General features: G+C 40.1%; 1 protein-coding gene across 1 annotated transcript in view; it reads left to right on the top strand.

Moving 5' to 3' along the window:
* me2 (malic enzyme 2) overlaps positions 1-10,145 on the top strand; it is a 69,482-nt gene extending 59,337 nt beyond the window's left edge. Inside the window, exons 13-16 of the mRNA XM_033033515.1 lie at positions 2,068-2,170; positions 5,365-5,435; positions 6,103-6,201; positions 8,659-10,145. Of these exons, the coding sequence (XP_032889406.1) occupies positions 2,068-2,170; positions 5,365-5,435; positions 6,103-6,201; positions 8,659-8,820 (435 nt within the window). The 3' untranslated portion in view covers positions 8,821-10,145. The remainder of the gene's footprint in view (positions 1-2,067; positions 2,171-5,364; positions 5,436-6,102; positions 6,202-8,658) is intronic.
* Positions 10,146-13,854: the final 3,709 nt, after the last annotated feature.

Genomic DNA, 13,854 nt, shown 5'->3' with positions numbered 1-13,854 from the left:
CATGTCTTCCTCTTTCAATTATTTGTAATACTTTAGATACAAGCAACACTACTATGATAATTTCCTTACATCAAGTGATAATTTTAAGTCTAAATAATGCCTTTCTGATGTATGAGGAAAATGGAGATCATTGTAAGCCCACAGGGTTGGGAAGAATGTGGAAACTCCTTGTAAGCTACATGTGAATTCATGATTGAACTTGTTCCCTGGCGCTGTGGGATGGAGCTCTATATATAGTGTCGCTATATATTTCTCTCTGATCTACCTCCTTTCATAAGGGAATGTATGGGGGGAGGGGGTTGCATTTGGATGGCTTGCTGATTAACAAAAAAAAAATCTCCGCATATTCTTGGCTGCAATTTATTTTAAATCTAGCATACATACAGCTGTACAGAGAGCAGAGTACAGTGCATTCAGAAAGTTTTCAGACCCCTTCACATTTTCCACATTTTGTTACGTTACAGCCTTATTCTAAAATGGATTAAATTCATTTTTTTAAGTCATCAATCGACACACAGTACCCCATAATTAAAAAGCGAAAACAGGTGTTTAGAAATGTTTGCATAGTAATTAAAAAGAAATAACTGAAATATCACATTTACTTAAGTATCAAACCCTTTACTCAGTTCTTTGTTGAGGCACCTTTGGCAGTGATTACAGCCTCAAGTCTTCTTGGGTATGACGTTGCAAGCTTGGCACACCTGTATTTGGGTAATTTCTCCCAGTCTTCTCTGCAGATCCACTCAAGCTCTGTCAGGTTGGATGGGGAGCGTCGATGCACAGATATTTTCAGGTCCCTCCAGAGATGTTCGATCAGGTTGAAGTCCGGGCTCTGGCTGGGCCACTCGAGGACATTCACAGACTTGTCACGAAGCCACTCCTGTGTTGTCTTGGCTGTGTGATTAGGGTCGTTGTCCTGTTGGAAGGTGAACCTCCGCTCCGTCTGAGGTCCAGAACGCTCTGGAGCAGTTTTTCATCAAGGATCTCTCTGTACTTTGCTCTGTTCATCTTTCCCCCGATCCTGACTAGTCTCCCAGTTCCTGCCACTGAAAAACATCCCCACAGCGTAATGCAGCCACCACCATGCTTCACCGTAGGTATGGTATTTGCCAGGTGATGAGCGGTGCTCGGTTTCCTCCAGACATGACGCTTGGCATTCAGGCCAAAGAGTTCAATCTTGGTTTCATCAGACCAGAGCACCGGAGAAAACAACCCTTTTGGCAAACTCTAAGCGGGCTGTCATGTGCCTTTTACTGAGGAGTGGCTTCCATCCGACCACTCTACCACAAAGGCCGGATTGTTGGAGTACCGCAGATATAGTTGTCCTTCCGGAAGGTTTTCCCATCTCCACAGAGGAACGCTGGAGCTCTGTCAGAGTGGCCATCTCCCTGACCAAGGCCCGTCTCCCCCGATTGCTCAGTTTGGCCGGACGGCCAGCTCTATGAAGTGTCCTGGTGATTCCAAAGTACTTCCATTTAGGAATGACGGAGGCCACTGTGCTCTTCGGGACCTGCAATGCTGCAGAAATTGTTTTTACCCTTCCCCAGATCTGTATCTTGACACAATCCTGTCTCGGAGGTCTACGGACAATTTCTTCGTCTTTATGGCTTGGTTTTTGCTCTGACATGCACTATCAAATGTGGGACATTATATAGACAGGTGTGTGCCTTTCCAAATCATGTCCAGTCAATTTAATTGAAGGTGGACTCCAATCAGGTTGTAGAAACATCTCAAGAATAACCAATGGAAATGGGATGAACCTACGCTCAATTTTGAGTGTCATAGCAAATGGTCTGAATACTTATGTAATGTGATATTTCAGTTTCTTTTTAATTACTTTGCAAAAATTTCGTAAACACCTGTTTTCGCTTCTTCATTCTAGGGTATTGTGTGTAGATTGATGAGAATAAAAATGAATGTAAACCATTTTAAAATAAGGCTGTAACGTAACTAAATGTGGAAAAAGTGAAGGGGTCTGAATACATTCTGAATGCATGTATAAGCAACAGAATTGGCAGCGGATTAAATTATCTTTTTGCAGTGTTTGAATGACTGTATTTTACACAGGGGAGGTGCCTTTTTGCCTGTGGCAGCCCATTTGACCCCGTGACTCTACCAGATGGACGTGTGCTGAAGTCAGGCCAGGGAAATAATGCTTACATCTTCCCTGGTAAGTGACATTTTTGACTATCTTCTTGAATTTATTAGCATCCTCCTATCCCTGGTACTGTTATCTTTTCAAATTTGCTGCTTTATTGTTTGTAATGTTCACTCAAATATTACTATTTTGTTAAACTGCTACTTTTGATTTTCAATCTGTCCTTTACATTTTTTTCCAAATTGTCCACTTCCCTAGACATCAAACTGGGAAGCAAGTATGGGCTGAATGGCGTGCTCCTATTTCTATACTTTTCCCCATTATGCATTTTCAACATTGTTTCTTAAGCTCATTTTGTTCACCTTAGTGACTTTAATGAAGGACTTTAGAGAGATTTTAAGTGCAGGGAAAAAAATACTGCAGTTCCCTTTGCAAATTGTTTGTTAACCAATCTCATCTGTTGTTGGATGATAAACATGCTGCCAATGTTAACTGGACTTTTCTTTGCAGATTACCTCACATTTCTACGTTTGTATACTATTTTTAAATTGTTTTTAATTTAAATGTATTTAAACGGGGACAGTGCATATTAATAAACATTTACATGTAAAATTCGCAAGATTATAGCCAGTAGCTAATTTCCATCTTTAGTCCCTTTAGCAGGTTGATGTTAAATAAACAAGTTAAACACATCACAACACAATCAATCAATAAAATAAGAAAAATAACAATAAAGAGTACAATAAACAAACAGACAAACAATACTACTTAAAAGATGTTTTAGATCAAACCTCCTTAGTTTTCATAATTCATCTCAAATATCTTTATCTTTTCTTAGCCTATTTTATCACTGCTAAATTTGGTTTATTTGATTATAAGATATTTGTTCTGCTTCTAATAGACGTGTCAGGACTTGGGGCCCAAATGGAATTATGGAATTCGTTTACATTGATTTGATTTTGAGTTAGATTAAAAATTGGGAATAATGTGATCCTGTTTTTTTGGGGGTTTTTTTAAAACCCATTATTAATTAATATGTATTTTCAAGGGATTATTGATAATTATTTTTCAAATTATATGTCCGAAACTAATTATTTGTACAACTATTTATTTATCAAATCAAAATGTAGGTTTTTAATATGGAATATTAAATCTTAAATATTAAAAGTTAGACATAGTCATACAGTGAGGAAACAGGCCTTTCAGCCCAACTTGCCTACACTGACAATATCCCCCATCTACACTAGTCCTGCCTGCATATGGCCTATATAGCTCTACAACTGTACTATCCCTGCATCTGTCTAAATGATTCTTGAACATTGCGATAGCACCTACCTACACTCACAACCCATTGTGTGAAAAGGTCACCCCTCAGATTCCTATTAAATCTTTCCCTCCTCACTTTAAACCTATGACCTCTGGTTCTCGAATCTACATTGGGCAAGAGCTTCTGTGCATCTCCCTGATCTATTCCTCTCATGATCACCCCTCAACCTTCTGCACTCCAAGGAATATATCCGAGGACATTGTGGGATATTTATCAGGAAATTGCGGAAGCCCTGTTTGAAATTTAAGAGTTGTCCTGAAATACAGGAGAGGTGCCGGAAGACTGGAGGGTGGCAAATGTTGTACCTCTTTTCAAGAAGGGCTGCAGGGAAAATGCCGGGAACTATAGGCCGGTGAGCTGAACATCTGTAGTTGGTAAGTTACTGAAGAGTATTCTGAGGAATAGGATATACAGGCATTTGGATGGGCAAGGGCTGATTAGGGTAGTCACAAATCTAATTGATTTTTTTTGAAGACATGACCAAAAAGGTTGATGAGGGCAGAGCTGTAGATGTTGTGTACATGGCGTTCGACAAAGTTCCGAATGGTTGGCTGCTCTGGAAGGTTGGATCGCATGGATCCAAGGAGAGATAGCTGAATGGATAGCAAATTGGCTCCAAGGAAGGAAGAAGAGGGTAATCACAGAAGCTTGCCCCTTAGACTGGATGCCTATGACTAGTGGTGTGCCTCAGGGTTCGGTACTGGGCCCGTTACAGTTTGTCATCTACATCAATGATTTGGATAAGAACATACAGGGCAAGATTAGCAAGTTTGCTGATGATACAAAAGTTAGTGATTTTGCAGATAGTGAAAATGGTTGTGAACGATTGCAGACGGATCTGGATCGATTGGCCACGTGGGCGGAGGAATGGTTGATGGAATTTAATACAGAGAAGTGTGAGGTGTTGCATTTTGGGACGTCAAACAAGGGCAGGACCTACACAGTAAATGGTAGGCCTCTGGGTAGTGTTGTAGAGCAGAAGGATCTAGGAGTACAGGTGCATGGTTCCATGAAGGTCGAGTTGCAGGTAGATAAGGTGGTCAAAAAGTCTCTAGGCACTTTGGCCTTCATCAGTCAGTGTATTGAGTATGGACGGTCACGTTGTAGTTGCATAAGATGTTGGTGAGACAGCATTTAGAATATTGTGTTCAGTTCTGGGCACCATGTTATAGGAAAGATATTGTCAAGCTTGAAAGGGTTCAGAAAAGATTTACGATGATGTTGCCAGGGCCAGAGGGTGTGAGCTATAGGGAAAGGTTGAGTAGGCTGGGTCTCTATTCCATGGAGCGCAGAAGAATGAGGGGAGGCCTTATAGAGGTATACAAAATCATGAGAGGAATAGATCGGGTAGATGCACAGAGTCTTTTGCCCAGAGTAGGGGAATTGAGGACCAGAGGACATAGGTTCATGGTGAAGGGAAAAAGATTTAATAGGAATCCGAGGGATTTCTTTTTCACACAAAGGGTGGTGGGTGTATGGAACAAGCTGCCAGAGGAGGTAGTTGAGGCTGGGACTATCTCGTCGTTTAAGAAACAGTTAGCAGGTTCATGGATAGGACACGTTTGGAGAGATATAGACAGAGTGGAGGCAAGTGGGATTAGTGTAGTTGGGACATTGTGTGGGTGAGTTGGGCTGAAGGGCCTGATTCCACACCGTATCACTCTATGACTCTAATAGAATCCTAGCCTGCTCAACCTTGGCAGTCTTGGCAGCATTCTTGTAAATCTTCTCTGCACCCTTATCAACGATCTCTCATAACACTCTAGTAACTTTCTGACCACAAATGTTAAGCTCACTGGCCTGTAGTTCCCAGCTTTTTCCCTACAGCCCTTCTTGAATAGAGGCACAACATTTGCTACCCTCCAGTCTTGCGGCACCTCGCCTGTATTTGACAACTCGTAAATCTCATAACTTTAACTAAAATTATGTTTTGTTGTAGGTGTGGCACTGGCTGTGATCCTTTTCGGAGTTCGTAAAATAAGTGATCAAGTTTTCTTGGAAGCTGCAAAGGTTTGTGATAGAAACAAAAATGCAATCTGCAGTATAATTGTTTTGACTTGAGGGGTGATGTTTTCTGCAGCAAAATACGATTCCAGATTACCTGAAGAAATGTAATATGGTGAAAATTAAAGGCATGCCAGCTAGGGGTGGAGCTCCAGCTGGTGACCATTCTCCAGCTATCATTCTTCAAGTTCATTGATGCTGGGAAACCAACATATCTGGTGCACATGCCAACATCGAACACTGTCTGAGGCTGGTAGGGTGTTTCTAAACACCGGTTCAGTTTAGTTTATTATCAAGTGTACCGAGGTACAGTGAAAAGTTTTTGTTGCATACTATCCAGTCAACAGAAAGACAATACATGATTACAATCGAGCCATTTACAGTGTATAGATTCATGATAAGGGAATTACATTTAGTGCAAGGTAAAGCTAACAAAGTCCGATCAAGGATAGTCCGAGGATCATCAATGAGTTAGATAGAAGTTCAGCACTGCTCTCTGGTTGTGGTAGGATGATTCAGTTGCTGGATAACAGCTGGCAAGAAACTCCCTGAATTTGGAGATGTGTGTTTTCACACTTTATACCTATTGCCTGATGGAAGAGGGGAGAAGAGCGAGGGGCCAGGTTTTGTGCTTAGTATTTTTCATCTGATTCTATATATAAATATTCTGCAGGCACTTGCTGACCAGGTGACTAATGAAGAATTGGCTGAAGGACTCCTTTATCCGAACATATCTAATATCCGGGAAGTGTCTATTAATACTGCAGTTAAGGTGAGCATCCTGATAACCTGTAGATTATATTGAGAAAATTCCAATCATTTAAAGAGTTTTAAGTACGCATTGGAATAAAATGGAGAGACCGTCATATTGAATTAGAGAGAGAGAGACATAGAGAGACATGTTGATGTGGAGCAATCAAGGATTCAGTCATTATAGCATATAAACAGTGCATGTCTGCAAGTAAGGAAAAAATGTTTGCTCTTGATCATCTGGAGAATTGTTCTTCAGTTGTCTGGAATTTTGGTCAGACCTCGATTTAAAAATTTCAATTCAATTTTAGGCTGAGCTTGAGGGGGGGGGGGAGTGGTTTGTGGAAGGAACTCATCCCAATCCAGCAGAATTGTGCCAGGGTGGAATTGCAAGTTCAGGTTGCATCATTGTGACTGGTATTTATTGTGTTTAGAAAGTTTTGAGTTTCTAAGAGTTATCTAACAGAATTAAAAATGAAGCTATTTCTTAATCCATTTGCTCCTCAAAACAGCAACCAATTTCCAAAATTTGGGAGACCTTTCTAGACATCCCAAGCTCAAAGTGCCACGTTTTTCACCAAAAGTTGTCTAATTAGCAAGATGTGCAGGATGAAGACTGAATAGCTGTAAATGAAATCTTAAAAACTGCTGGGTTAAAATGGATACATTGGCAGAGCAGATCTGTCATTTTAAGTAGGGAAATAGTTGTTATAATAGCAGTCTCATTCCCAGAGAAGAGGTTGTAAATGTTTAATCTTGGTTTAGTTTAGAGATACAGTGTGGAAACAGGCCCTTTGGCCCACCGAGTCTGCGTGACCAGCAATCGCCCCACACTATCCTACACACTATGGACAATTTATAGAAGCCCGTTAACCTGAAAATCTGCACGTTTTTAGAATATGGGACTATACTTGTAGTCAGGATCAAACCCGGGCGCTGTCAGGCAGCAACTGTCTGCTGCATCACTCTGCCATCTCTTTGTATGGAAAGTTTTAAGTTGATACTTCATAAGAACTTTAAATGGGGCATGGAAGAAGGTCAGCTAAGTAGATCAATAAGATGCATTGGATTGGTGAGGTGGGGGGCAGTACAAAGCCTGGCGAGTGATAGGTGGATACAGGTTAAGGGGTAAGATTTAATTGGCAGATGGTTTGACAAAGGCCACGATGAAAAGACAAAGTGTGAGATGAGGATAGAAGAGGCATCAAATGTGAACCTTAACCATCTATCAATCAACCCCCCCCCCCCCCCCCTTCAATTGTATCGACCTATTACTTGCAGGATTTGTGCCGTTCCACCTACCTCTCCCAGCTTTCTCCCCTACTATAATTAGTCTGAATAAGTGTCCTGACCCAAAATGCTGCCAATCCATGTTGCCCATTGTAGAATTGGTGTTACTTACAGGCTAGAACCAAGTTTTTTAAATAAATGTTTTCTGCCCATGTAGCATATGTGAACCATTTGGGTTTTGTGACATGCTTCATGGGTCATGGAAACCTGCAGCATGGAAATGGTACCCTTGCTCCAAACTCATATTCCTCTAAACTTTTTCTATCTGTGTACCTACCCAAATGTCTTTTCAATGTTACTGCACCTGCTTCAACCAATGTCTTGATATTCACCTTTCCAGTTATTTCTCAATTCTGAGTTCAATTTCTTCAATAATTAAATTGGATTTGAATTCTCATTTTTTAAATTATAATTCAGGTTTCCAGATTACTGGTCCAATAGACATGGCGATTCAAATTTAATAACAACACCCATGTGTACTTAATAATTTACTCTACAGCTATTCTGCCTTCAGTGCCTACATTCTAGCCATCTCCGCATCTTATGGTCCAATCAGAGCTGCTACTAGTGTGTAAACAATGGAACTTTCATCAGCTTGGGATGTCTACAAAAGTTTCCTAAACAATGAAAATTTGAATGATTTTGGGGGAAAATATTTTTTTTCTTCTCTGAAGAAATAAGCTAAATGATCAATTGAATCATTCCAAATTTACCAAGCATATCCATTGCTGGCTGTTTTAAGGATCTTCTGTTTCAAACTAATTTTAAAATATGGCAAAAAGCATGTCAATTTTATGCTTGCATGATAATAGCAAATAACAAATATGAAATGCCTACTAATGGAGCCAGCATAGATGTAGTCTTAAGGACCCAATTTCCCGCCACTACCACTTGAGGTAAAGCATTTACCAAATTATGATCTTTTGGTGAAGCCTTGTGTTGCCATTTTTTTTGCCTGGGGTGGGGAAGAGAGCAACATTAGGCATCACCCAGAGTGTTAGTTGATGCTATATTTTGCAACATTCTTTCATCTAAAATAGTGTCCTTTCATTGGAGGTCCTGGAAAATTATTTATGTTCCTTAGTCACAGTAGCAGCATAGGCTGTTTGGCCTGTCGAGTTTACACTGCCATTTATTCATTTACCCTACCAGTGCATGTAAGCATTAATTTGGTTTTGGTTTATTACAGATCGCAGAATTCCTTTATGCAAATGGTCTTGCGTTGGAGTACCCAGAGCCAAAGGACAAAAGGGAATTTTTGATGTCGAAGATGTGGAAGACTAATTACGAGTCCTTTGTTCCAGATATTTATGACTGGCCAGAGTCTGCAACAAGGCTACCTAGTTTGTAACCTGATGCTTCTTTAAACCTTGCTCAAGAACAGGCATGTCTGCCTATTAATTAACTTTTGGACCTGTTGACAAAGTGCCCTCAAATTTTCTTTCCAGCTGATTTCTTTTCCCCAATATTAATTAACTGTGATTCATTGGAATGATGCAGATCTTGAACATAAATTCAGTATGTAAAATATTCTGCACATCAGGATGTCTGACAACCATTAATTCTGAAGTGCATCTTTCTATAGGCAAATTCAATTGTCAATTTAAAAACAATGTTGGTATAACAAATCTGAAAGAAGAGCCCCTTCAGAACTAGTTCTGTCTAGATTATGAGCTGAAGTGTGCCTTTAACTATTTGGGAAATAAAAATCGGCCATGGTTTCATTTGCACATTATCTTTGCGAAAATGAAACTGTGTTGAGGTTGAACATCCTTAAGGCTACAGGAAAGCATTGGCGACATCATGATTCTCCACCTCGTATTCAAAACCTTCAGGTGTTGTGTATAAGTGACAAATATTTAAAATCTGTAGTTTAAAATAGTTTCAGTAAAACCAGCAAACTAAATTTTTGGAAGGTATGTGTGAAGAGTTAGGAATTATATTTTTTTGTATGTTTAACTTATTTTGAATAATACAACTTTGAGTCATCGTTGATTTTAAAGGTGTTGGCATAAGCATTTTGTTAAATTAAATGTTAGTGTCATTTGTGAGTTGACAAAATTACAATTTCACTTTGCTAATGTCATTCAAGGAATAGCATAACATCAATGCAATTTCTTGTCAGATTGTTATTGGTGCAGACAGGCTGGCGAAGTGCATGCATCATATTTCCCATAGAAAGAGATTATGAGAAATAGAATCATGGGTTTTAAGAAGTAGTTCCAACAGGATTATCCTGCTCAAAAGGAATGTATAATACAATTGAAATTGAATATTATTCAAAAACGTATTGTAGTTTACAAACTATCATTTGCAGAGCAAATGATCTCCAATAGATACTTGACTTTTGCAGAGGCCCCTTTCTACTTTCCACTCCTTCCCAACCACTCTTTAGTCTCCCAAGGAAAGGCATTTGACTGAATCAAGCAGGATAACGAGTCCGAAATACAGCAGAAGTCAAACCCATGTTCCCAAGATATTAATTGTAGGAATTTTCAATTGCAATTTGATGTAAAAAATATTTTTCCTATTCACTAAAGTGCTGTTTTTGTACAAGGCTTTTGCCTTTTTCTCTGTTGGAATAATGCAAGTCCAGTATTTATGTGTGTTTAATATATGCAAAGAATATAATAGTCAAACCCATGTCAAATTAAATTGCAATGAAGCTGAAAATTTGGAAAAGATCTGTGGTTGATTGCAGTTCTTGGAATAATGAAAATAAAGCATTCAGTAATTTGGTCAACTAAAATCGATTTTGGTTATAAAACTCTGATGTCTATGTGGAGATTGCACATTCCCTCTGTGACTGGTACTCCGGTTTCCTCCCACATTCCAAGGATGTGCAGGTTTGAAGGTTAATTGGTCTCGGAAAATGACCCAGTGTGTGGGATGCGAAAGTGGGATAACATTGAACTAGTGTATGGGTGATCGATGGTTGATGTGGACTCAGTGGACCAAAGGGCATGTTTCCACACTGTACCTCTAAATTCTATTTTAAAATTCATTATTGATTATTGATTCCTGCTCTCCGAGGGAACTCATTGGGGAAAAAAATCTGTAATACCATGTAACATCTTAAAAGGTATGTAATAGGAATCTTACAATCCAGCAGAACTGTCAGTAAACCGACTCGGAATTAGGTTTCACTTGAAAGAATGACAATAAACTGACCTTGAAACCATAAAGTAAAATTGTTTTATCAAATCCAGGAAAATCTTACAACTAAACGTACAAGCTGAGTTGTACATGACGTACAAGCTGAGTGACATTCTCCTTTGGAGTTGTGTTTTAATGTGCTACACTAGATTTAGATTCAGATTCAGATTAGTTTATTACCATATGCACCAGGGTGCAATGAAATTTCTTGAAGCACGTAGAGTAAACAGTGTACATGGTAATGGTAAATACAACAAAACCACGAGTGCATAATAGCAGTATGATATGGGGATTGTGGTGCAACCTGAGGTGCTTCAAAAAATAAAGTGCAATATTTTAAGATTAAGAATATGTGGCAGCAGCTTCAGTTAGAGGTGTTATTGGTTCAGGAGTTCAATAGCAGTGGGGAAGAAGCTGGCCTTCAGCCTGGATGTCTGAGCTTTCAAAACGTCCGTAATTTCTCCCAGAAGATGGAAGAGATGAAAGGAAACAGCCAGGGTGACAGGCATCCCAAACGATACTTCTGGCCTTCCTGGTGCTGTGAAGATGGACGGAATGGAAGGAAGTGATGAGCCTGTGATGGACTGGGCTGCATTCACCGCAGGATCAGGCGGTCAAATGCAGAGCAGTTGACATACCAGACTGTTGTGCATCCCGTCAGAATACTTTCTGTGGCACTTCTTAAGAAGTTCAAGAGAATCATTGTGGACATGCTGAACCTTCTCAGAAGCGTAAAAAAGTATGATGTGCTTTCTTGATCATCGGATCAGAGTGAATGGTTCAGATTAGTGATTGGTGATGTTAGTGCCTTGGAATTTGAAGCTGTCGATCATATCCACAGTGATGTCTTTGAGGACAGGATAGTATTCACCTGGTGTATCCAGGGATTCTGATGAGGGTAGATCCTAATTGTCTTAGTCGAAACAATTTATGTGTTACCTTTTTATAATTTATTTCATAAATAAGTTATTTATAAATAAGACTTATTTATAAATAAGACTTAAGTACCAAAATTATCTGGTTTGAGTTTTATCTGACTCGATCAATTCTCGGTATTTGGCATCTTGAGCAGTTGTGATCTGCTTCCATAGATACCAGACCCGCGAGTTGGTTCGTGAGGCTCGGAGGCAGTGGGGTAAGCTGAAGTACAAGGATATCCCGATCCACATTTTTGAAGACTACTGTCCCGAGATAGTTGAACAACGCTCCGCGTACCGAGACGTTATGAAGACGTACAACCTGGGTCTCAAACCCTCCCTTCATTATCCAGCCAAGCTGTTCATCATGGCCGGGGAAGGAAAGAGGCGACGACTAACATCTGAGGACGCTCAGGATTTCATCTCATCTTACCGTCGACGCAGACCGGGACCCACAGACGACTGACTTCGCTCGGTACGTCTATATCCGAGTGGCACAGGGGTCCGGTTAATCTACGGTTACACTATGGACTAACTTTAGCTTGACTGCTCTTAGCAACTAGCCATTGCTAGCGCTCGGCCTTGCTGATTATACTAGACCCCTGTCTTGAAATGTATGAGGCTGGTAAGAATTCACCACGATTCGTGACTATCTTATACCAACTTTTCCTTATAATGTTTATGTGTAATCATACTTGAAAGGTTCTTCACCTGCACATGCTATAAAATTGGGCTTAAGGGACCCACTTTGTGGTTCGTGATCTGGTCTCTGCCTTCTTGTTTTTAGCAGCTGGCTGCTAACGCTGCCAGCATTCGGCTAGTTTGTTTACACTAGTCTTCCTAGCGGACTGTCTGGGGCTGATAAGAGCTCATTACAGCCAAGGCTGTGTTATACCAATCTGCTCCTACAGCGTTTTTGTTTAACAATACTTAATTGATGTTCTTTTGCCCTGCGCTTTAATCCAAGAGCCCAGTTTGCAACTCGCTAACTTCTCTAACGCTAACTCTTTCTTTATACCTTGTCGATTTTAAGATATACTATGTAATACCAAAGGAAGCTATTCTTGCTCCACTTATACGTTGGCTTGCTTATTCAGTATCACCATTTTGTTAATTTGCTTTGTCTTATTATTACTATCATCATTACAACCATTACCATTAGTGTTAGCAATGACATTGGCAGTGCAACTATTATGGCAATCATCTCAACTTTGTATTTATTTATTTATTTATGTTTATTTTACTTTATTTCTACTTTCTATTTTTCAAATTATTATTATCATTGTTATTATTATTATTACTATACTCATTTCATTTTATGTTACTTTACTGACATTGAGCGATTTTGTTGCTTTGGGAGGTGGAAATGTTGGGAGTTAAGATCGGATATCTCCATGCGGATGCGAGGACAACGCACCTTGGTGCAATGGGCACTCAAGGTTCAGTTGGGACATGGGGGATCTCAGGTTTGAAAGATGGTTAAGTGATATGTGTCCCACTTGTTTGTTGTGTGTGTATGTATCTTTTTTTTTTTTTTTAATCACTCCTTCTCCCCCCCCCCACCCACACATCCCCACTCTCGGCAGCTGGTTTCGATGCGCTCTTCCGTTTCGACTTGCAGTACTACAGCGCTCTGCCCACTCGCTTGGATATAGCTAAGTATGACCAACACAAACGACACTCTTAGATTTGTCTCGTGGAACGTGAGGGGGGTGGGAACTCCTACCAAGACTGACAGGATCTTGGCCCACTTGCAACAGCTCAAAGGCGATATATTTTTTATTCAAGAGACCCACCTTCGTAACAGAGAGGTAACACGGTTTAAGAGAGGCTGGATTAGCCACTTATTTCACTCAAAATTTAATGATAGGGCTAGGGGTACTGCTATCCTGATTCGTAAGAACGTTATGTTCGAACCACAGAAAACTGTGGAGGATCCTGCTGGCCGCTTTGTCATGGTGTCTGGCAAACTGCTAGACACACCTGTCATATTGGCCAGCATTTACGGTCCCAACTGGGATGACAGCTCATTTGTAACCAAATTTTTTACGTCTCCCAAATATTGAAAATCACCACGTCATTGTGGGTGGAGATTTTAATCTGGTCCAAGACCCTATACTGGACAGATCTTCGAACAAAGCCTCTACTTTAACTAAATCAGGTAAGACTGCATGCTTTCGCCAAACAACTTGGGCTCACAGACCCATGAAGATTTACATTCCCCACGACTAAATTATTTTCATTTTTTTCCCACGTGCACCGTACCTATACCCGTATAGACTTCTTTCTCTTAGATAACAGACTGCTCTCCA

This window comes from Amblyraja radiata, chromosome 1, assembly GCF_010909765.2.
Source record: "Amblyraja radiata isolate CabotCenter1 chromosome 1, sAmbRad1.1.pri, whole genome shotgun sequence".
Taxonomy (NCBI): domain Eukaryota; kingdom Metazoa; phylum Chordata; class Chondrichthyes; order Rajiformes; family Rajidae; genus Amblyraja; species Amblyraja radiata.
The sequence above is the reverse complement of the archived record's forward strand: the minus strand, read 5'-3'. Positions and strand labels throughout refer to the sequence as shown.